Source organism: Lissotriton helveticus, chromosome 6, assembly GCF_964261635.1.
Source record: "Lissotriton helveticus chromosome 6, aLisHel1.1, whole genome shotgun sequence".
In the NCBI taxonomy this organism is placed as follows: Eukaryota; Metazoa; Chordata; class Amphibia; order Caudata; family Salamandridae; genus Lissotriton; species Lissotriton helveticus.
In genome coordinates this window covers 613,714,823-613,739,456 of record NC_136067.1, presented here as the reverse complement: position 1 = coordinate 613,739,456, position 24,634 = coordinate 613,714,823, and the positions used below count along the sequence as shown (strand labels likewise).

At 45.5% G+C, this 24,634-nt stretch overlaps 1 protein-coding gene across 5 annotated transcripts in view; it reads left to right on the top strand.

Annotated features, from left to right (window-relative positions):
- Positions 1-24,634, top strand: part of FILIP1 (filamin A interacting protein 1) — a 751,153-nt gene that overhangs the window by 604,146 nt on the left and 122,373 nt on the right. For all 5 annotated transcript variants that reach the window (XM_078648080.1, XM_078648077.1, XM_078648078.1 and 2 more), the window contains one exon: positions 1,441-4,249. In XM_078648080.1, the coding sequence (XP_078504206.1) occupies positions 1,441-4,249 (2,809 nt within the window). The remainder of the gene's footprint in view (positions 1-1,440; positions 4,250-24,634) is intronic.

Genomic DNA, 24,634 nt, shown 5'->3' with positions numbered 1-24,634 from the left:
ATGCACCTGTGAGAAAATACTTAATACTTACATATGGGAACCCCTTACAAAAGGCAGTCACAGTAATTCTTGGCATATAGGGCACAAGTGGACAAATGCAGGCGCTGACATACTTGAGAAGTTCGTGTCATTGGCCACCTGTAAAACACACAAAAGGTGGTAATTCATGGCATAATGGGTGCCCATAGTAAAATACTGATACTGGCATACTAGAGGAAATTCTTGACATACAGGGCACCCAAGACTAAATGCTGGTGCTGGCATACTGAAGGGAATTCTTGGTATAAAAGGGGACAGCCGTGGCAAATCAGAGGGGGACAACCATAACAAAATGCTGCCCCTAACATACTAGAGGTCATTTATTACATAAGAGTCACCTATGGTATATAGAAGACATTAAAAGCAGAATACTGGGACCGGCATATTGTATGTAATTGTTGGCATGCGGAGGCACCTAAGGGATATGAGGGGCAGCCATGACAAAATGCTGGCACTGGTACAGGGGAGGTAATTTTTGACACAGATGGGCATTCATAGCACATTTTGAAATGGGGAGCATCAGGTTTCGTTGGCGGGGCACATCATGAACATATTTGAACATTTAATGAGCCTGTAGCTTTTAAACACATTTTATAGACCATTTTACATTCAAATGCCCTACATGGGCCCATTTTGTTTTTCAAATTGTTCTCAGGGTAGACCTCCTCTCAACCCCAACCCACCTAGAAGAAGTCAGGCTCACTCACTTTGCTTGCTGCAATATAGGACAAGTGTTGTATTAAACACCACCACATTGAAATATTATATCAGCAGTCTAATGTAGGAGTATCTAAAATAGACATTTTTGTTATGTGTTATGCTGTTATAGTAATCAGTGTGTTATTATGGAACTTCAGCGATATCAATTACTGTGATGTCATCTGAGATATGGTCAACTGACATTACTTCCTGTGAAGACTCATGGTCAAAAGACAAATGAGATTACTACCTTTGATGTTAATAAGGTCAAATAGTGTGTGCTGTCAATTCTGCAACTCCAGGCATTTTGGTAAATCAACATTAAATCATAAAACAGTCATTAAATGCTTATTTTGGGAATTGCAGATTCATTTATTTTAAGTCTTCAAGCAAACAATTCAATGTAGCCTTGACCTGCTTTCTGTAAATTACTTTGGTTAAAAGTGCAATGTAAAAGTGCAATACAATATCAAATATACACCAATGCATTGTATAATGAACTACATTATATAAAGTGATTTAGCCAAAGATAGCATACAAGGACCAGAACAGTATTTATAATATGACAGCACCACAGTTGAATCTGTTGTCTTAAATAGTCAAATTGATATGCTACACTGTAAATAAGGCAAAATTAGACAATTGTTGGTCAACATATGAGCATGTCCTTATTTTAATAAAGCTTATTTGCATATGTTTCAGGCTGAAAAAGCTTCTTGAACAAGAAAAGGCCTATCAAGCACGCAAAGATAAGGAATACACTAAGAGGCTAAATAAAGTCAGAGACGAACTTGTCAAACTGAAGTCTTTTGCCCTCATGCTGGTGGATGAACGACAAATGCACATCGAACATCTTGGACAGCAAAGCCAAAAGGTGCAAGACCTTACCCAAAAACTCCAAGAAGAGGAGGAAAAGCTTAAAGTTATTTGCTTAAAAGCAAACGAGGATGGGCAAAAACTTCTCAAGTTGGAAGTAGAGCTTGAGCACAAGAACTCAAAATATTCACAAGAGCATGAGGAAATGACTGCAAAATTAGGCAACCATGAGTCTCATAATCGGCAGCTGAGACTTAAGGTAGTTGGCTTGAGCCACAGAATTGAGGAGCTAGAAGAAACCAACAAAAACCTCCAGAAGGCTGAAGAAGAGCTTAAAGAACTAAGGGAGAAAATTGCCAAAGGAGAATGTGGAAACTCCAGTTTGATGGCAGAGATGGAAAACCTCCGTAAACGTGTGCTTGAAATGGAGGGTAAAGATGAAGAGATTACAAAAACAGAGTCACAGTGCAAAGAGCTCAGGAAAAAACTACAAGAGGAAGAATACCATAGCAAGGAATTAAAACTTGAAGTAGAGAAGTTGCAGAAGAGAATGTCAGAACTGGAAAAATTGGAAGAGGCTTTTAATAAAAGCAAATCTGAATGTTCTTTGCTCCACACAAATTTGGAAAAAGAAAGGAACTTAACCAAAGACCTGATAAATGAGCTTGAAGTAGTTAAGGCGCGGGTGAAGGAGCTGGAGTCTTCAGAAGGAAGGCTCGAAAAAGCTGAGCTTGGTTTAAAAGATGACCTTACAAAGCTGAAGTCTTTTACAGTCATGCTGGTTGATGAAAGAAAAAACATGCTGGAGAAAATAAAACAGGAAGAGAAGAAAGTGGATGAGCTAAACAGAAATTTGAAGACGGAACAGGGTAAAGTCATGGAAGTTACTGAGAAGCTGATAGATGAAAGTAAAAAACTTTTGAAACTTAAATCTGAGATGGAACAAAAAGTGTGCAGTCTGACAAAAGAAAGAGATAACTCTTTAAGTAGACTAAGAGGTGAAGAGGAAAAATCGACCGACTTGTCCTCCAGGCTGGATTTACTGAAGAGGAGAATAGAAGGCATGGAGGCAGCAGAGAGAGAAGCAGAACAAAACAGAGCAAAGAAGGACCTAGAGACTGCCATTCAAGAAGACAGTAAGATGAAAGAGCTGATTCTTGAAATTGAAAGGCTGAGAAACCGTCTGAAGCAGCTGGAAGTGGTTGAGGGGGATTTGATGAAGACCGAAGATGAATATGACCAGCTGGAGCGGAAATTTAGAACAGAGCAAGACAGGGCAAACTACTTAATGCAACAGCTGGAGGAAATGAAAATCCAAATTGCCAAAAATAAATCCATAGAAAAGGGTGAGGTAGTAACTCAAGAGGCTGAACTGCGACACAGAATTCGTTTAGAGGAGGCTAAAAGTAGAGATTTGCAGGCCGAAGTTCAAGCCCTAAAGGAGAAAATCCATGAGCTAATGAACAAAGAAGACCAGCTCTCTCAATTACAAGTGGACTATTCTGTTCTTCAAAAAAGATTCATAGATGAAGAGAATAAAAACAAAAATATGGGCCAGGACCTTTCTAACCTCTCAAAAGAGCTTGAAGTTTCTAAACGCTACAGTCGTGCCATCAGGCCCAGCATGAATGGTAGGAGGATGGTAGATGTGCCGGTCACATCCACTGGTGTACAAACAGATGGACTTAACAATGATGGGGCAGAGGAAGAATCACCAGCAGTGTTTATTCGAAAATCATTTCAAGAGGAGAACCACATTATGAGCAATCTCCGACAGGTTGGGCTGAAAAAGCCAATGGAGCGATCACCTGTGATTGAAAGATACGCTCCAGCAACAAGTGAGCTAAACATCCGAAAATCTTGGATTCCTTGGATGAGGAAGCGAGAAAATGGCCCTCAACTAACACCAGAGAGGGGTCCTCGGGCAAATGGAAGCCCAGGACAGCCTGGAGAGGTTTTCCTTTCACCAAAGCAAGGACAGCCTCTTCATATTCGGGTTACTCCAGACCACGAGCACAGCACTGCCACACTGGAGATTACAAGCCCCTCTCCAGAGGACTTTTTTTCAAGCACAACTGTGATACCCACACTAGGACAGCAGAAGCCACGAATCACTATAATTCCATCTCCAAACAGTATTTCCCACAAGGGAAAAAATGTGGATAATCCATTGTCTCCTGAACGTGCAATGTCCCCTGTTACCATAACAACATTTTCCAGGGAAAAACCCTCAGACAATGTGAGATCTCCTTTTGCAGATAGACCAATGTCACCAATACAAATAGTGACAGTATCAACATCTGCCGCACCAGCTGACAATTCTGTATCTCCTGAACCACATGACATGACTATGGGAAGGGCTGTTTTCAAAGTTACACCAGAAAAGCAAACAGTACCAACACCGATCAGGAAATACAACTCCAATGCCAACATTATAACAACAGAAGACAATAAAATCCACATTCATCTTGGTTCTCAATTTAAAAGACCTGCTGGTCCAACCACTGAGGGGGCAAGTCCTGTGATCACTGTCAGACCTATGCAGATAGCAACAGAAAGCAAGGAGGTTGCAACTGGAACTGTCCTTCGGTCTCCTCGGAACAGTGTGCTCACGAGGCCAACTGCAAATAAAGTAACCAGCACCATCACTATTACTCCTGTCACCACGTCTTCTACTAGAGTAACCCAATCAGTGGTAAGTTAGTTCTGTTCAAAACTCCTGCGTGCAATGGTGTTTATTATATTCATTTCATATAGATGAGGGCTTGAGGTGGACAAATATATGTAGTAGAGCATTAGCTCAATAACCTACCATATTGTGCAGTTGAACCATACACTTTGAACAAAAGCAACAAAAATATTGCAATAATATATCATGGAAATGTTTTGTGCATGATCTTGTTGTTGACTCCATTGCAGAGGACAAAATGTACCATGGATCCAAAGCCAACTTATCAAGGTGCCACTCCTGTTGTGTCGGATTTAATAAAGGGATAAATGTCATTTAACTCACATTATGATGAGGCCAGCCTTCAGTGTGTCCTACATGTATTTAGTTCTTTATTATTTGTGTTACTTCATGTAGTCATTTCTGCTTAAGAGCACCTATTGGTGTGACTGTACTAAACCATATAGTAATTTGTCTTTCACAACTGTGTTAATACATAACAAATCTAGAATGGAAAGGCTTCTCTGAATAATGTGTTTTCTACTTTGGGCCTGAGTACAAGTGTGTCGTAAATCTTTTCCACATAATTATGGACAGTGCTTAATTTTTAAGTGCCAGAGCCCTCTTCAGGAGGCTATCACAACTTGCACTGCTCATTGCCTTTGCCAGAGCAACCAATGACAGCACCTACACAACTACTAACCATCACACTGCTAAAAGTGTGACTACTCGATGCCCCCCAAAGCTATAAGAATGGCATAGGTGTTCGGTATTAGTTGTTTTGAATGTATATTGAATTAATAGACAACTGTTGTTCTGCTCAACTCTAAATTACAGAAACTGCACCATCATGTGGCAGCTGTCATAAGTGCCGGTGTTGACAATGAAGTTCCAGTGCAAAGCAACGGAAACCACCGGCTCAAATTAAGCCCTGATTATGATTTTGCCGCATTTACCACATGATCCATCATCTGCTGCATAATCTGCATAATCTGCAGAAGTTAACAAACAGGCACATTTTGTTTCTAGCTCACACGGATCAAACGTTACTAAAAACACAGCAACCTGAGTTGCTATGTATCGCAAGGCCTCTTGCAAAGGCTGTCCAATCATTTTTCAGTTGCTTATTACTGTATTCAGATGCTCAACAGGTATCAGTGAAGCAAAACCTTTTCCCAGACAGTGTTAACAGGTGTTGAAATTGCAAAATTATGAAGAAATACTATCAAAAATCCGTTGCATTAGGTTGCATAATTTGCCTTTTCTTGGTACATAATTTAGTCAACCCTACTGCATAATTTGTTCCTCCACGTCACATAATTCCAGTGACCCAGCTCATAGTAAACCCGGATGTATGTTATTCAAATCACCAGGCTAAGTGTAGTATACACAGTTCCACAAAGAGGTGGTTAACCAACTAGCGGAACAATTCGCCCTAGTGGAGACAGAACGTTTCCGCTATCTGCAAATCACTCATGCCCTGCGATCCGTACTCCCGGCAGAGGGAAGACTACCCGAATCCACTCCCTTGGAGGATAGACTGCTTATGGAACACATGCTTCATAGGGCGACCTCACTGATTTATCGTAAGCTAATTAATAATATGCCTGACCCTATGGATAGACTTAAAGTAGCCTGGGAGACAGACTTGGGGGAGCTTGACGAATCGGATTGGCAGACCCGCTTTCCTCCCCTCGGGAGGTTGCTGTGTCATCACAGCTCAGACTGATACAATTAAAAGTCCTACACAGAATTTACTACACTAGGGTCACGCTACATAAGATAGGCAGAGCTGCACACCATTATTGCCTTAGAGGATGCGGAGAGGAGGGAACGTTCTACCATACTGTCTGGGAATGCCCTGTGATAGCTCGCTATTGGATCAAGGTACTGCGTACTATATCACAGGTGATTCATGTCTCGTTACTTCCTGAGCCGAGACTGTGTCTCTTGAACATTTGGGAGCCGAATGACCTCAGTGGCCCCTTGCAAGCGTGGGCAACATTGGATATTATGTACGCTAAACGGAATGTGGCCAAGGCCTGGGGATCCGCTGTGTCTCCAGAGCTTAGAAACTGGATTTTGACTCCTCAATGATTGCGGAAAGGATGGTATATTTACATAGGAAATAAATGTCCGCGAAAGTGGGGGGCAATTTGTGGACACTGGAATGAATATAGAGGGAATATTTGTGAACCACCCCAGTTGGAAAGTGATACTGATTCAGAGGGTTAGACAAGAGAGAAGAAGGTAGCGGGATTGTGGGGTGGATACGGAAGAGAAGTGTTGATAGTGATTAATGTTTTCTTTTGTGAGCTCATAATGTATCCACCGTGTGTCATCAACTTGCCTATGAACGACTGATGAGTATAATGTAACCCTTGTAACTGTCCACTGTTTACTTGTATTATCAATAAAAAAAAACATTAAATTTTTTTTTTTAAAGAGGTGGTTAAATACATGAAGCCGTGAAGCGCCACAGACAAGAAGGCATTTGGTTGTATCTATAATGCACTATTCCGTAAAATATGGAAAACAGTGTTACACAAAAGCATAGTGAATCACTAATCCCTCCACGTCTCAGTGTCTTCCATGCTATCGCATTAAGAGCATCTTCAGTCAAGCTTCAGCAAGCAATTAATCAATCAATCAATCCACTTTATTCGATTTTTTTAAAAATCATAAAAGTACAAAAATACGAATACAAAGACAACACATCACATCCTTTAAAAACATCTGAACCATCTCAAAGTACAATAATTCTACAATAATTAAAAAAAAGGCGAATACCTAAGTTACTAATTCATAAAACATTACCGTTGTGATTTAAACACAGTCTAAACCAGGACATCTTTTTTTCCTCAAACGGACAGCAGCAACAAGAAAACAAGCAACATTGAAAGTATCCATGGGGTTACTCAGCATTTGGAGATAGAGTAAGGCCGGTCTTACTTGACCGAAACCCTTACCCCTCAATAGTGGCATTAATAACTTCCTCCTAATAGCATTGTAATAATCACAGAACATCATAATATGTAGAGTATTCTGTACAGAAAATGTATCGCAATGGCAGGGTTCAACCTCCTCTGCCTTACACCACCCCTGGAAGTCACACAAAACCAAGTGGATCAAGTTAAAACAGAATCTTGTCAGGAGCCAGCGGTGAAAAGGTTTAGTCACCATTATCAGGTAAGGTTCAATTGTCAAGGTGGTTTTAGTCAAACAATGCGCCCTGGCTGATGGTTTCTGCAGCTCCCGCTCTTCCCGGTCCATCATTACAATATTCAAAAAATTTATTTTGACCCACTTCAGATCCTCCTTACAAATCCTATCAGGGGATTCAAATAATTTTGGTTGTCCTAATTTAAAAAAAATATGTTTAACATATGTCAGCCAGTTAATTTCATCGGCTTTATCCAGAGTGATGATATCTCACAGAATCAACTGATTCAATGTCGATTCTGTATTAAGCCAAGTTTTGACCCAGCACAGAAGTGGAGCTAAACTCAAAATATCCGATACATAGCCCTGCCCTAATTCCTGATGAATTGCGTAAGTAGGTGTTGATTGAGGGACAGACAAAAGGCTACGAAGAAATCTATTTTTGACTATCTGGACCCCTGGCTGTTGTTTAAAACCCCAAATAGAGGAACCATATGCGGCAATAGCCAGGCACTTCGATTGGTATATTTTCAAAATTGCCTCAACTGGCTTAGCCCCCAGGCGTTGGGCAAATCCTAATAAGGCTGTTGTCGACCTGCTAACAGCCAGTCTCTTAACTTTATCTTGGGGGACCCATGAGCCTTTGTCATCGAATAGTACTCCTAGATAGATAAAGGAAGTAACCCTGGAAACTTCCACCCCATTACAAAATGATGACTTCAGTTTCCTAGTTTTTTTACCAATAGACAAAGTGTGCGACTTCCCATTGTTCACAACTAGGTCTAAAGACTGCATATAGGATCCAAAAGCATCCAAGAGTTTCTGTAGACCCGCAGTATGCGCTAAAAGCACGGCATCGTCCGCGTATAGGAGAACAGGTATTAAATATTCTCCTACACGCGGGAGGTCCAGACTAGCCTCCCTCAAAGATTTATCTAAGGCATTAATATAAAGAGTGAACAATAAAGGTGCCAATATACACCCTTGGCGAACGCCCCAATCCGATTTAAAGGTTCTGGTACATCTGCCGTCCTGGGAAGTCCTAACTGACGCATATAGGTCCCGATGGAGATCAGCTAGGAAGTAAACTAAACGTGGCTTAATATCCATTTCTAGCATTATTTTCCACAGCCTAGACCTGTTAACCAGGTCAAAGGCTGAGGATAAATCCATCAAGGCCATGTGCAGTGTGTCTTCTTTGGCCACAGTGTACTTGCCAATTAATAAATGCAAATTGAGGCACTGGTCCATAGTACTTCTTCCATGCCTGAAGCCATACTGCAGGTCTGATACAATCTTGTTATCATGAATTCAGTCTGTAATCTTAGCTAAGACCACTTTTCCTAGAATTTTAACCGCAGAGTCGATCAGCGATATAGGTCTATAGCATCGCGGGTCCCCTCTCTGACCTATCTTAAAGACCGTAATCATGATAGATTGGCTCCAGGATGCCGCAAACCCCTAAGTGCCAGAGGCATTAAAGACATTAGTCAATATTGTTTACCAAAATTTAGGGTTGCATTTATAAAGGTCCGCCGGAACCCCGTCGGGACCTGGAGCTTTATTCCCCGCAGTCTCCTTTATAGCTTTCTCAATATCGATCTCACTAAACACAAAAGTGTCTGTTCCCAGTCGAGGAGGAGGGCTGGCAATAGGAGTCAGTGAGCTAGTGGAGTAATAAATTGCCCCAAAATGAGCTAGCCACTGTTCCTCCGTTATATTACACTCCAGCACATCATTCTCAGCAGAGGAAAAAAATGGGGCATTAATAATAGACCTAAATTTTGAACTTTTAAGATCTCTACTGATAAAAGTGCATTCAAAGCCTCTGTTTTAATTTCTGCTTTCCGAGAATGCACCGCTAGCTTATGCTGCTTACGGAGGCTCGCCACCAACACCCTGTCTCGTGGAACGCATTTCAATGCTAAGATTAGTAGTCAATGTGCTCTCGAGCAGGTGTTGTCAAACCATCTAGTACCCTGAAGCCCTTTGGACTTTGAGCCAATCGTAAGGTCTGCTGCAATCTGACTACATATACCCTCAAAGGCTTTGAGTATCAAATAAATTTGGATTGGAGGAGTCACTACACGTAACAAGATTCCCTTCAGCCTTTGAGCAAAAGTCTGCAAAGAAAGTATCGGGAGTTACTTTAGAACATTTAAGCCTCCTGCCCTGGTCACATGTTACCAAACTTTTTGCTCCACATTACCCCCCCCCCCCCGGCCCAGAATGGCAGACCCGCCATCCAATACTAAAATAACAGGATTATGATCACTATTTGGTGACAACCTGGCATTATAAGAAACAACTTTATCCAGCCACCTGGAGGAGGACAGAAATATGTAGTCAATAATGGTATCTTTATTCCTATGTTTAAAAGTGGGACAACGCTCTGACTGGCTAAAAAAGTCGGGTTCAAAGAGGTCTGATTTGGCCAAAAGATCCTCCAAGACCTCCCTCCGGGGTGAATGTTCAAAATGTGGGGTCTCCGAATTATTGTGTCCCAAAGGATCATTTATAAGACAGTTTAGATCACAAGGGGCACATTAAAATCGCCCATTATTAAAATATAATAAGACGTGGATTGTTTCAGCATTTATCCTTCCAAAAAAGCTTTAAGAAAACACAAATGTTGATTTCTAAAGTCCGATTCACCAGAATTATAAAGATTTACCAATAATAGTTTTGAGCAACTGGACAAGGTTACCTCTACCGCCAAACAATTTGGGGAATCAGCCTCTCCCATTTTAAGAGTTCCCTCTATTCTAAGAGAAAGGAGGAGGACTAGCCCTCCTATTGCTCTTCCTGCTACAGCATGACATGCAGGTTGAAAAAAAGACCTATACACATCCACCCAGAAGTTTGCCCCTGTGTCCCATGTTTCCTGTAACGCTATTATATCATGGGATTTAATAAAACCCTGCCATAAGAGGTCAGCTCTTTTTGACCTCAATCCCGCAATATTCCAGATGAGAATATTACAGTTTCATAAAATTTCACCTCGAGCATCAATAATAACAGGACCCTTTGAAGAAGAGGCAGCATTACCACCCGCCTCGCCAATCAGTCAATCGTTTTCATTTAATTGTAATAGAGGTAGAAATCTATTTGAGATGAATAGATCCCCCTCAACCAACTGGGGCGGACAATGGCACAGTTGTGTTGGGACACATAATTCCCTTGTGTTGTTCTCTAAACCTAGCATGGCACTACTTCTAATTTATTTAGTTTATTTTGTATAGCGCGCAGCTACCCCAATGGGTTGTCCCGGCGCTCCTGTGTGAGTGTAAACTGGATCTGACTCAGATGGAACTAGCAGAATAGGAATGTTTTCAGGGCTTTTTGGAATGGTAGCTCTTCCTGAATCATTCGGATGGAGATAGGGAGCTTGTTCCAGTGGGAGGCAGCACATACTTGGAAAGTTTTACCCCCAGAACGTACATTTTTAAATCTGGGGGTGATAAGAAGATTTTTCTAACTGGATCGGAGGAGTCTGGCATTGCTGTAGGGACGGAGGCAGGAGGAAAGGTATGCAGAGCCCTTTCCCTTAACTGCACGGTGGGCCAGAATTAGGGCTTTGAATTATGCCCTTTTTTGAATTGGTAACCAGTGGAGTCTTCGCCGATATGGCGAGATGTGCTCACGAAGGGAAATGCCACAGACCAGCCGGACTGCAGCATTCTGGACCGTCTGAAGTCGATGGCAGAGGCAAGAGGCAAGTCCTATGTAGAGGCCGTTGGCGTAATCTAGGTGGGACGTGATCAATGCCTGGACGATTGTTTTCCTGGTGTTACTAGGTAGGAAATTGATGAAGTTTTTGATCATCCTGATTTTAGAAAAACACGCAGCGGACACCGTCTGGACTTGTTCATGGAATGTGAGGCTGGGGTCCCATCTAACCCCTAGGTTTTTTACTGATTCCTTGGGTGAGGGCGGCATGCCCAGGTCAAGGGGCCACCAGAGATTGGAGTCCAATGGAGAAGACTGATGGAAGAAAAGGACCTCGGTTTTTTCGGCATTAAGCCGAAGGAAGTTGTTGTCCATCCATCGGGCGATGTTACGGAGGCAATTTTTTTAATGGATCAAAGGGGGACTGAGTGGGGTTGTCATAGGAAAACAAAAGCTGAATGTCGTCAGCATACGAGGTAGCCTTTATTCCTGATTGAGCAATAATCTTGGCCAGGGGGGAAAAGTAGACATTGAATAGGAGGGGGCTTAGTGAGGAACCCTGCGGGACTCCCCACTTAAGCGGGTGGCTGTCCGAGGTGTAGGGGGGAGTGAACACCGCCTGTGTCCGATTCTTTAAGAAGGAGGCAAGCCATTCCAATGCCTTACCTTGAATGCATTTAGACCGGAGACGGTCAAGAAGGACAGGGTGGGAAACGGTGTTGAACGCTGCCGACAAGTCGAGCAGCACCAACACCGCTCTTGACCCTTCATCCAGCTTGCATCTCACGGAGTCGGCCATCTCTATTAGCGCCGACTCGGTACTGTATCCTGGTCTGAACCCATGTTGTGAGTCATGAAAAGCACAGTGGGTTTCGAGGAAGCCAGCTAGTTGCTGGTGAACTAGCTTTTCAAGTACCTTAGCAGGGGCGAGTAATAGCGAGATTGGCCTATAGTTGGCTGGTTCGTTACGGTCAGCATTGGGTTTTTTGAGAATGGGAACCAATCGGGCGTGCTTCCAGGAGTCTGGGAAAATGCCTGTCCGAAGGGAGTCGTTCCATATACCATTCAAAATGGGGTTGAGAAGAGGGGCCAAGGTTTTATATTGTTTGGCCGGCCAGGGGTCAGTGGGTGAGCCTGATCTACATTTTAATAATTCTGCCAGCGAGCGGTCTTAGGTAATCTCATCAAAATTTGTGAAGACAGGGTCGGAGTCTGAGTGGACTGTACATTTATCGATAGAGCCTGGGCTGTTGTTACATGGGAAGGAGTCATATATAGTGGCGACTTTTTCTTCAAAATAGTCCGAGAGGCAATTGCAAAGGGACTGTGACACTGGAGATTGCCGTTTGAGGGCCATGGGATCGGTAAAAGATCTAACGGTGTTGAAAATTTCCCTAGTGGAGCCTTGTGCCCGGTTAATTTTTTCCTCCAGGTAGATTCTCTTATGATCGGTTATCCTCTTCCTATAGACTTTAAGGGCTGATTTATATTTAAGTTTACTGTCTGGGGAGTATGATTGTCTCCAACATCTCTCCAGAAGTTTACATGCTGATTTGCATTTACGCAGTTCGTCAGAATACCAGGGAGCGGAGGGGGCAGCTCGAAAGGTTTTGATGGGCCTGATGGGAGCGAGAATGTCCATGGCGGAAGTTCAAGTTCAAGTTCAAGAATTTGTATAGCGCACTACTCACCCAGAGGGTCTCATGGCGCTTGTGGGAGGGGGGGACTTTACTTATCGAATATCCAAGTTTTAAGTTGCTTTCTGAAGGAGAGGTGGTTCTGTGTAAGGCGGAGGTGGGTGAGGAGAGAATTCCAGGTTTTGGCTGCTAAGTAGGAGAAGGATCTTCCCCCCATGGTGGATCTATGGATGAGTGGAATTGCGGCGAGGGCTTGATTGGATGATCGTAGTTGGCGGGTGGGGGTGTAAAAGGACAGGCGCGTGTTGAGGCATTCGGGTCCTAGGTCATAGAGGGCTTTGTGTGCGTGAGTGAGGAGTCGGAATGTTATCCTCTTGTTGACGGGGAGCCAGTGGAGGTCTTTCAGGTGGTCGGAAATGTGAGCTTGACGGGGGATGTCTAGTATGAGTCTGGCTGAGGCATGTTGGATGCGTTGGAGTTTTTTCTGTAGTTTGGCTGTGGTTCCGGCGTAAAGGGTGTTTTCGTAATCCAGTCGGCTTGTGACCAGTGCGTGGGTGACCGTTTTTCTTGTTTCGGTGGGGATTTTGAGCATGCGTAGGATGTTGAAGCATGATGGTGAGACGGCGTTGACTTGTCTGGTCATCGAGAGGGAGGAGTCCAGGATGAAGCCCAGGTTACGTGCGTGGTCCGTTGGTATGGGTGCTGTACCCGGGGCCGGTGGCCAACATGAGTCGTCCCAAGCGGAGGGGGATGAGCCTAAGATTAGGACTTCCGTTTTGTCTGAGTTCAGTCTTAACCGGCTGTTCTTCATCCACTCGGCTACATCTTTCATTCCTTCGTGTAAGTTGGTTTTGGCGGTGTTTGGGTCTGTGGTGAGGGAGAGGATCAGTTGGGTGTCGTCTGCGTAGGAGATGATGTTGAGGTTATGTTGGCGCGCGATGGATGCGAGGGGCCTCATGTATACATTGAAGAGGGTGGGACTGAGTGAAGATCCTTGTGGTACGCCGCAGATGACTTCAGTGGGCTCCGATCTGAAAGGGGGAGGCGGACTCTCTGGGTTCTTCCGGTGAGGAACGAGATGATCCAGTCCAGTGCTTTTCCTTGTACTCCGATGTTGCTGAGGCGTTGTATGAGGGTGCTATGACAGACTGTGTCGAAGGCTGCGGAGAGGTCAAGTAGGATGAGGGCAACTGTTTCTCCGTTGTGCAGTAGTGTTCGAATGTCGTCTGTTGCTGCGATGAGGGCGGTCTCGGTGCTGTGTTTGGCTCGGAAGCCGGACTGTGAGGGGTCGAGGGATTTGTTGGACTCGAGGAAGGTGGCGAGCTGACTGTTGACGGCTTTCTCAATAACTTTGGCAGGGAATGGGAGGAGCGAGATGGGGCGGTAGTTCTTAAGTTCAGTGGGGTCTGCTGTGGGTTTCTTCAGAAGGGCGCTGAGTTCGGCATGTTTCCAGCTTTCCGGGAAGGTAGCGGAGTTGAGGGAGCAGTTGATGGTGTCTCGGAGGTGGGGTGCGATGATGGAGTCTGCTTTGTTAAAAATGTGGTGGGGACATGGGTCGGTTGGCGATCCTGAGTGGATGGAGTTCATCAGGTGGATGGTGTCTTCAGTGGTGATTGGGTTCCAGGCGCAAAGGATGTTAGAGGGGGGTATTGGTTCGGGGGGGGTGGAGTGGAATGGTCCCCGGACTGGTTTTGAAAGCTGTTGTGTATGTCGACGATTTTGTTGTGGAAGAACGAGGCTAGGGAGTCGCAAAGGTCTTGGGATGGAGTGATGTCGTTGGTGCCGGCGGTGGGGTTTGTAAATTCTTTGACCATGTTGAATAGTTCCTTGCTGTTGTGGGAGTTGTTGTCAAGTCGATCCTTGAATGCTGATTTCTTGGTGGATCGGATCAGTTGGTGGTGTTTGCGGGTGGCGTTCTTGAAGGTGGTCAGGTTGTCAGTGGTTGGGTTTTTTCTCCAGGCTTTCTCGAGGGTACGACATAATTTCTTGGATGTCTTGATGTCATCGTTGAACCAGGGGGCTTTTTTGTTAATTAGCTTGATTTGATGGTTTTTCAAGGGTGCTAGTTCGTCGGCGCTGTGGGTGATCCATTGTGTGAGGTTGGTGGCTGCTTGGTTTGGGTCTGAAGATTTGGCAGGAGGGTTTTGGTGAAGCGAAGTGAAGAGCTGGTCGGTGGTAATTTTGTTCCAGTTTCTTCGGGGGATTGGTTGTGGGAGGTTGTGGGTCGTGGTCTTTTTGTAGTTGAAGTGAACGCAGCTGTGGTCTGTCCAGTGGAGAGCTGTGGTGTGGTTGAAGGAGATGTGCTTGCTAGAGGTGAAGATTGGGTCGAGCGTGTGTCCGGCATAGTGGGTGGGGGTATCAACAAGTTGTTTGAGTCCGAGATTGGCCAGGTTGTCCAGAAGGGTGGTGGTGTTGCCGTCGTTTTTCTTTTCCAGGTGGAAGTTGAGGTCTCCCAGTAGAATGTAGTCCTCGGAGGGGAGGGCGTGTGGGCTGATGAAGTCAGTGATGTCTTCGCTGAATTGTGTGCGGGGTCCTGGAGGTCTGTAGATGAGGGTGCCTCTGAGTGTGGTCTTGGGGTCGGTGTGGATCTGGAAGTGCAGGTGTTCGGCGGCTGTGAGGTTGTCGTCTGAGCTGGTCGTGATGCGGATGATGTTCTTATGGACGATGGCGATGCCTCCTCCTGTTTGGATGGTGCGGTCCTTTCGGATGATCTTGTATCCGTCCGGGATGGTTATGGCGATGTCTGGAGCTGATGAGGCGTTCATCCAGGTTTCTGTAAGAAAGGCGACGTCCGGCGATGTGGTGTCGAGTAGGTTCCAAAGTTCAATGGCATGTCTGTGGACAGAGCGGGTGTTGGGTAGGATGCATTTCAGGTGGTTAGTGGTGTCGCTCTGTTTGGGGTCTGCGGATTTGGTGTGGGTCCTGATGCAGTCAAACTTGCAGGAGTGGCAGGTGAAGGGTCCATGGGTGTGTCCTGGGGCGGCTTGGTAGCAGTTTTGGAGACGGCCGGGGTTGAGTGCTGAGAGGGATGCGGCATCATATGTTATGCGGGAGGAGTGGGATTTGCGAGGATCAGGGTGCGGTCCAGGCGTGGACGGGCGTAGACGGGCTTACCTTTGGCGCACCTTCGGCGCGCATGGGGCGCGTCCGCTGCACATGAACGCTGCGCGCAAAAGGCATCTGACATAAGTGGGTGGTGGAGGGGGGAGGGGCGAGGGTGGAGCAGCTGGGAGGCGGGAGCGGGGTGTAGAGCCGGGCAGGGAGGCACCACAACAAACAACAAAATGGCAGCAGGCCAAAAGCGAAACTGGATTGGGTCACAACCGTAAAAAACGCTATGCACAAATGATTTATTCAGCCAAAGGCAGCCAAGCACAATTGAATGCTAGTGAATGCGCGCTTTCAAAATATAGCGCTACGATAAAAATATTAACAGCAGACAGGCACTAATGGTAATAGGAGCAATGGGAGCTATCAAACAATCTGGCAGTAAATCAATCTGGCAGTGTAAAGCGCTACGATACCACAACAGTGCGGGGAGCAACGTGAGGAGCGACCGCTTCTGAAGGCTTCAGGACGGTCACAGAGATCCTGTTATTAAGGTCGGTTAGCCTAGAATCCAAGTCTGTGGCTTCTATGGGGGTGGCCGAAGTAAGATGAGACGCTAAACTGTCTGGGGTGATCTTACTCCAATTGCGGCCTACTGTTTTGGCCGGGAGTCTGGATCTGTCTTGGTGGTGTAAAAAAATGGAGAAAGGGATGAAGAAATGATCCGACCAGATCACAGGGAGGGGGTCACTAATGGTAATGTCTGCCAAGGTAAAGCAGATCAGGTCAAGTGTATGTCCGGCCTTGTGGGTCGGGCTAGAGACCAGTTAATTTAAACCACCATCCGATAAGGTGGAAAGGATATTAAAATTGGTGGGATCAGAAGCTTTTTCCACATGGAGGTTAAAATCCCCAAGCAGAGGAAAATTCGCATAGCGGGAGCTAGCCTGAAGAACATAGTCTAATAGGACAGGAAGATAGGAAGCCTTGGATTTGGGAGGACGATAAACTAGTAGGCCTGAACATGTGATGTTGGCGGCGAGTTTAATGCAGAATGGTAGTGCTTCGAAGGAATCTATTTGAGCAAAAGGGAAGGAGGAAATAGTCCATTGTGATCTATAGATTATGGATACACCTCCGCCCGGATTATGACTCTGTCTATTGGCACACAGGTTATTATATTCAGGAGGAACGGCGAGGCATAGTGCGGGGTTTCATCCCCCAACCAAGTTTCAGTTAGAAAAAGGAGATCCCACATGTTGTCCTCCAAGGTTTGAGCTATGTCTAAAGAGTGTTTAACTAATGAACGGCAGTTAATTAAACCCGCTTTAATACTAATGTTCTTACTGGCAGGGGGTGTCGAGCGGGTACCTGTAGGAGGGGGCATTGCTTCATGGAATTACATACAGCCTTTCCAAGGCTGCAGGGAATGTAAGGAAGGGGGTAGGTGCTGGGGTCGGGTGGTGGGATATGTGTGAAGTTACAATATTTGGGATTAAGAGTCATTAAAGACTCCCTACCATAGGAAATGATGGGGATGGTGAATTGCTAGCCACCATGGCCGCGTCATGGTCGTGGACGGGCGCAGGCGGGCAGGACTCTGGCACGACTCCGGCGCGGATCCGGCGCGGATCCGGCGCGTCCGCTGGTCGCGTCCGCTGCTTGGAGGCATGCCCGTCCCTTTTTATGCTGGCCACTAGAATGCGTGCTGACGCTTCCCGCACCCAAGATGGCCGCTGCGATTTTGAGCTCGCCCGGGGCTGAAAGAATGCCCTCAGCGCCTGAGTCGGCTGGGAATAACCCGGTGAATGTGGGAGTGCGGGGGTGGGGAGGTGCAAATACCACGCTTAGTACTTCAAGCGGGGGGAAGAGGGTGGATTGTTGATGGCTTGGGACAGCTCCTCGAGTTCGCGACCCTTACTTCAACTCCAGCTCTTGTAGAACTTTTTAGAGGAGGGTAGAAGAAGACCAAAGGAAGTGCCCTAATGTCGTCCCCAGATACAGGGGAGGAGTCCCAGACTAGCCTGTCTACAACATCCCGTTTATTGAAATTTACTATAATACAGTTACCACGTACTTCTTTGGGACCATTTCCAACACAGGACACCCTCCTTGCCTTTATAATATGTGTCGAGATCTCAGATCGGCCAGTGCAATGTTTAGCACACCAATTTTTTATCTTTTGAATGAGGGCCAACGTGGATTCACTGTCGGGTTCCCTACCACGGGGAGCTCCAACAAGAACCGCGACCAAAGGGGTTGCTTCAGGGGGAAGATTAATTCTATCACCTTTGTAGTTTACATTAGTAATTTGGGGTGCACATTTCTCAAAGCCTGTCACCGTCAGGCCAGAGGACAATAAATTATCTGTGCTACAGGTGACTTGGCGAAGCTTTACTGATTTTTGGTTTCCCCCCACTTCCTCCTCAAGGTTAGATTTTACATTTCCTCCTGAGGATGGATATGGTTGATTACGTAAATGTTTCTCAACATGATTAGTGCTATTAACTAAAGAGGGATTAGGCAACAAACCTTCATTGAGGACAACTTCCATGGTATATTTTTTATCCATTAAAAATTAATCAAGCCTCTCACATTTTTTCTTGAGATCACCAACACATGTATTAAGAGTATCAATAATATCTTTGGAAATACCAATTAATATAGACTCAAACCGCTCACTAAAGATCTCCTCTATTAAAGTCCGTAAAGTCAATTCTATATTTTCATCTAACTTAAAAGTCGATTTAGAGGGACCTTTATTTTCAGTTTTATTGCCGCTTGCCAATTTTCCTATTAAGACCCTTTTTAGGGCTCGGCCTACGTCACCACGAAGTGGGGCGGAGCTCCGAGCTCCTTTTGTTAAAGAGAAAAAAAAAAGTTTCTTTAGGGCTCGGGAAAGAAACATTCCTTAGTGCGCGTTTTTTTTTTTTATTATCTGAATGGTGATTGGTCGTCGCGGTGCTGTTTTTGTAGTAGTCTTGATGCCATAGGGCATTAGGCGGCCATGTTGGCATTTTCTGTGCGGTTACGTGCACGGCAGACTATTAATCTTAATTAGGAGCTGTCAGAGTGCCCGTGTAATGCAATCCAGATGGTGTGAGCGGTGAGCGCTTTCAACGTAAAATGACGAGGGAGAGGCAGCAGGCGAGGCTCACAGAATATGACTCATACATGCTCGTCCACACTGTAGTTCTTGTGTTTCCTGAATACTGTGAGCGTCCACGTGCGTGCAACACAGGTGCAGCCTGCCCGCTGCATAACTCCTCGTGAATATCTGCATGGTGGCACCTGCAGCATTTTAATCAACCTGTCGACCGGTGTCTCTCCACCTTCAAAGTCCTACCTCCTGAAGTCAGGACCAGCCGCGTCTCCGCGCTCATCCCCGCTCTAGTGGCGCATGGATCGTGGATTTACGGCTCCTCTTCGAAGTGTCAGTCCAGCTTCGAGAGCATAGTATAATACGGCTCAGAATAATGCCGAAAAGTGTGGTCCTCTCAAGCTCAGAGAATCATTTTTCACACGCACTGCAGACAGACACACGGCACGGCTCCCGCTCTCTGCCACTCAGTCTCCCAGGGGCAGTTTTGGCTCTGGCAGCCAGATATGGCAAAACCGCAGGAACTATCTCTGTCAGCGTGAAATACACCCGTCCGCGTTTACAAGCCAGTTATGCATATTGCATGACTTAGACACGGAAAAGAGAGCGAGCTGGCAGGTCGCTGGGAAAACCACATTGAAATCAATGGCAAATGCTGTTTAATTTCCCTCTTGGTTCGAGGAAACTGCAAAATACAAATTGGAATTTAGCTGACTTGCAGCGCGTGGCGAGTAGTTGAATGTCGCATAGCGCATGCATCGAGACACGCTGGGTGCTTAAATATTTCAAGTTATAGGCTGCAAAACCTTTTCGCAGTGGGTGGGAAATGCACACACGCACACGTACACACGCACACAAGCAGGCAGTGTCTCTGAGCAGATAACCACCGCTGCCGTTCCGGTAATTGCTATTTACTTGCGCCCATCGCTGAATCAGAGCAGCGAGGCGGTGACTACAGAGGTGGACTTTTGCGGACTTTCAGCGCCTCTTTGTGTGCAGCTGCAGCCTCCGTCGCCAGGCATCGCGGTCTGAAGCCACAGCAGAGAGCGGCCGCCGCATCTCAGCCAGGGTTAATTGTGTGTGGAGCCGCCTGTGCTATGCGCTGCACGGGGGACCCGGAGGCGACAGGAGCCCTGCTGGTAAGTCCAGTGGCCGCACTCGCAATCTCTTCGGTAGCCATCAGTCAGCTAGCACAGGTCGGTCTGTAGTTCGTCTTAGTCTTTTTATGTTTTCCTTACGTTTTGTTTTATCTGCAGCATTTCTTTTGTTTTCTAGCCTCTGGATGACTGACTTCCCTGTGTTGTTTAGAGGGTGTGTGCACTTTCAGAGACTTTAAACAGGGTGTCGGTGCTGTCTTTAATAGTACGTTTTAATTAAAGGCATCATTGATCGAAGTTGCTAATTTTGTGAGGCAAACATACTGCGGGCTTCTTGCAAGTTACTGTATCTATTCTGTGAACTTACAACAGTTGAGCATGTGTGTTTTTGTTGACATGTGCATGCATGTCGTGTGCTCAGAATGACAGTAGCCCAGTGTGCATCAGTGTTTGCGGATTGTCTGCAGGCACGCGCCCATCTCTCCTGCACATCAGGATCTCACTTTTTAGCATAACCAGACCGGTGCCACCCCCACCCGCATTTTGATACGAGAAAAGCTCAGATCCCCTGCTGCAGGTTTCTCATCTTTCCGGCGGACCACGCCCCCCTTCTCCTCCCTCTGCAATCTCATAACTAACCATCTGCTTCCCTCTCTTACATTTCCTGGTCAGTTCTCCACAGATGGCACCTGCATTCATTTCGCAAAGACCCCTTGTGTATTTAAAATGCAGAACTAGCTCTTCATCATCATCACGGGGGCTAATGAAGGCAGCTGGTTTCGGGGAGATAGCTGGCCTCGCAGGCAGATCAATTAGACGGTTAGATCGCAGCCAGGACAGGCGGAAGTGTGCAGTTATGAATGAAATCTGACATCAGGGTAGAGGCAAAGGGTTGCTCGGGAGACCCTGGGGAGTGATTGGCAGGGTTGCAATTGGCAACTTGGTGACATTTACTGCAGCTTTCCCACTAATTTGCCCAGGTCGTTCCTCCTGGTGTTCTACAGCACCACTGGAAGCATTCATCTGTGGAAATGTTCCACTTGAAACCAGACTGAAGCTTTATTCTTCTATGTGCGCGTTAATTTGACGCGTTTCCCACCGCCTGGGTGACTTCATCCATCTCAGTGCGACAGAAGGGTCAATAAATGTCGGCAGATTTAATATTGCTATCTGGCGGGTGACTTTATTTAGCTCAAGTGATTGCTGAACTTAGGTTTCCGCAGATATCCCACAGACTGGCAAGGTATCAGGGGATGGGTGTATATTTTGTGATCTCCTATCACATCCTAATACACGACCAATGGAACTGCAGCAGGGTAGTGGATATCCTGAAATATTCTCCCTTGAGATCAATTCTCAGAGAATTGTTGACGACTTGAAAGGTGTCATTGTGAAAGGTGGCCATTGATGCTTTGGGGATACGAAAGTCAATACGCGCACATTTCCACCCTGCAGGCTCCTCTGGTTGAAAGGTTGCAAGCAGCCATGGACCCTGAAGGCATCTAAACATCTCGTCTTTGTTGTCAGCTCAAAGAGAACAATGTCAGAAGGCTGCGCACAGTAAAATGTCACTTCAGCCCTTCAGAACAAGAGTGAATACAGTCTTAAATCACCACAGCCAGCTCATGGAGATTGTCTTCTTTATTCAGGCAAATAACAACGATGAAGTTATTAAGATCCCGCTAATGGGACTTAATCTGAAGAAACCATTCACACCGTACTCCTAGTAGGCTATATGATTGTGCACGCGTGTTTAGTTGATTAAAAATACCTGCATGTATGTTGTAACACACACTCAATTCTCGACCTAAATATAACACATTTCCTTAAATTTACAGGGCTATGTTTTGCTGTGGACGTTGTATTTGACATCAATGGTACTACCTAATACACATATCTGCAAAAACAAAATAGATTAGTGCCCATGCCTACACATTTCACTATACTTACATTATCTTTGTTAGGGTGCAAACCTAGTTGTCAGATAAGTAAGGGACGTGTGTACCAAGATGTTTGTGAATTCATTTAAAAAATATGAGACTACATCCTCTCAAGATTACTGTTCTTCAGTCAAAGAGACTACAAGAAATCCCATGGGTCCATATTTTCAAATCATGATACCCACTTTATTTCATTATCCTGAAGCTCATTAATGGAATATTTTTTTTAAAAAATGCTTGCAGCCGCGTGCCAGCGCGTTTCGATCACCGTGAACTTTTTCAGGCTCCATACTTGTAAATGCAAAAGAGCATGGCATGTATGACCACTTCTTCAAAGACGGTACAGATTGGCTCCAGAATTTCCTTTATCTTGATCGCGGTGTCAAACTTGGCTATTCTCTCTTCTCAATCCTTCCCCCGGCCCTAACACTGGTCCAACCCCTCGGCAATGATGCCCACTTCACTTGACAATTGCCTCCGGGCGGCCCCTTTCGGCAACAAGTGGCCTCAAGCAAGGAACCTGTTGCAGGACAAAGAACAAAAGCCCGAAGGAAAAAAGATCACGTTGCCGAGGCTTGGAAATGTGAGCGCTGAAAGTCGCAGGTAAAGGTGAGCGTTGCATGTGATAGTGAGTACGCCGTCGCCTCGAGCACGGGCACACTTCGCTGGCAGTGCCACACTAATATAAATATGTTGCCCCCCACCCTTGCAACGTGACCAGCAGGAGGGGCCGCCTCGCGGTACAAAAAGCATTGTTCGGTCTAGGTTACTTGGGGGCGATTCCTTGCGGCCGCAAAACCAGGAATAACAAACCATGGCGCCTTGCTAAACATAGAAACTGCATGACATTTTTATTCCACTTTTCAGGTCTGTGAAATTGCCACAGGCAGCTGCCTGCAGAGATAAAGCGTGTTTGGTGGCGCTATATTTATAATACCGGTATATGAGCAACTGGAAAATGGATGCAGCTTCCGCCCGCGGGGACTGCTCCAAGCTCGTCCGAGAAGTGGGGATAGCCCTATATTCCACGGGCTCCTTCCAGTGCCAAGCGGCAAGCGTGATATTTACAAGAAAGTGTGGGCAACCCTGTCTGCTCTTTGGCAGCTGTGACAAGCTGCAGGTTTCACTTGACATCAAAATACGCAGTTACGGTTACCAGGCCCTAGAAGGCAGCAGAAGGAAAATGTACAAAACGATGATGATGTTGAGTCACAACTGTCCCCTCACGGGGTGGGCGCACAGAGAGAGGCCCTGCACAGCTTACACAAGAAGTGCCCCCATGACATGCGAATCACTCTAGCTCGTGCCAGGTGTGCACCATTCACTATAGGTGGATATAGTGCACATATGTGCACATGCTACAGTAATTCAATGTGAGGTTTTTGTCACGTAATTATGCTGCAGGGTTACCTACATTATGCAGCAAAAGTGCAAATTATATGACTAATTCTGTCAGTATCATTTGTATCAGTTTGATATCTATATATATATATATATTTATTAAATGTTATAGTGCTTCAACTGCATAGTAGAGCACACATTTGCAACAGTTGTACAGAGTTGATGGAGCATTTGATTTCTCACAATTTAGAGGTAGGGACTGCGCTACTTTGATTGATTATATTTTTATATTTCCCCTAGAGGACTTTTTAATGGACGCCAAAGTGGTTTCCACAGACCATGGTGATCACAACCCGATTGAAGCAGTATTTAAACAGTTCCCTAGGCCTGAGTATAAAATTGAGTGTGGAGCAAGGAACCTGGCGCCCTCAACAGATAAATAACAATTAGTATGGCGAGTAATTGATTCTACAGAATTGTTTTATAAGGTGGTCAGGGAAACCCTTTTTAGGGCTCGGCCTACGTCACCACGAAGTGGGGCTGAGCTCCGAGCTCCTATTGTAGACTAGTGAGTAGTGAGTAGAGTAGTGAGTACAGTAGTGAGTAGAGTAGTGAGTAGTGAGTAGAGTAGTGAGTAGTGAGTAGAGTAATGAGTAGAGAAGTGAGTAGTGTAGTGAGTAGAGTAGTGAGTAGTGAGTGCAGAGTAGTGAGTAGTGAGTAGAGTAGTGAGTAGTGAGTAGAGTAGTGAGGTGAGTAGTGAGTAGTGAGTGCAGCGTAGTGAGTAGTGAGTAGAGTAGTGAGTAGTGAGTAGAGTAGTGATGTGAGTAGTGAGTAGTGAGTGCAGAGTGGTGAGTAGTGAGTAGAGTAGTGAGTAGTGAGTAGAGTAGTGAGTACAATAGTGAGGTGAGTAGAGTAGAGTAGTGAGTAAAGTAGTGAGTGCAGAGTAGAGAAGGGAGTAGTGAGTAGAGTAGTGAGTAGTGAGTAGAGTAGTGAGTAGAAAGTAGTGAGTAGAGTAGTGAGTAGTGAGTAGAGGAGTGAGTGGAGAGTAGTGAGTAGTGAGTAGAGTAGTGAGTAGTGAGCAGAGTAGTGAGTAGTGAGTGCAGAGTAGTCAGTAGTGAGTAGAGTAGTGAGTAGAGTAGTGAGTAGTGAGTAGAGTAGTGAGTAGTGAGTAGAGTAGTGAGTAGAGTAGTGAGTAGAGTAGTGAGTAGAGTAGTGAGTAGTGAGTAGAGTAGTGAGTGCAGAGTAGTGAGTAGTGAGTAGAGTAGTGAGTAGAGTAGTGAGTAGTGAGTAGAGTAGTGAGTAGAGTAGTGAGTAGTGAGTGCAGAGTAGTGAGTAGAGTAGTGAGTAGTGAGTAGAGTAGTGAGTAGAGTAGTGAGTAGTGAGTGCAGAGTAGTGAGTAGAGTAGTGAGTAGAGTAGT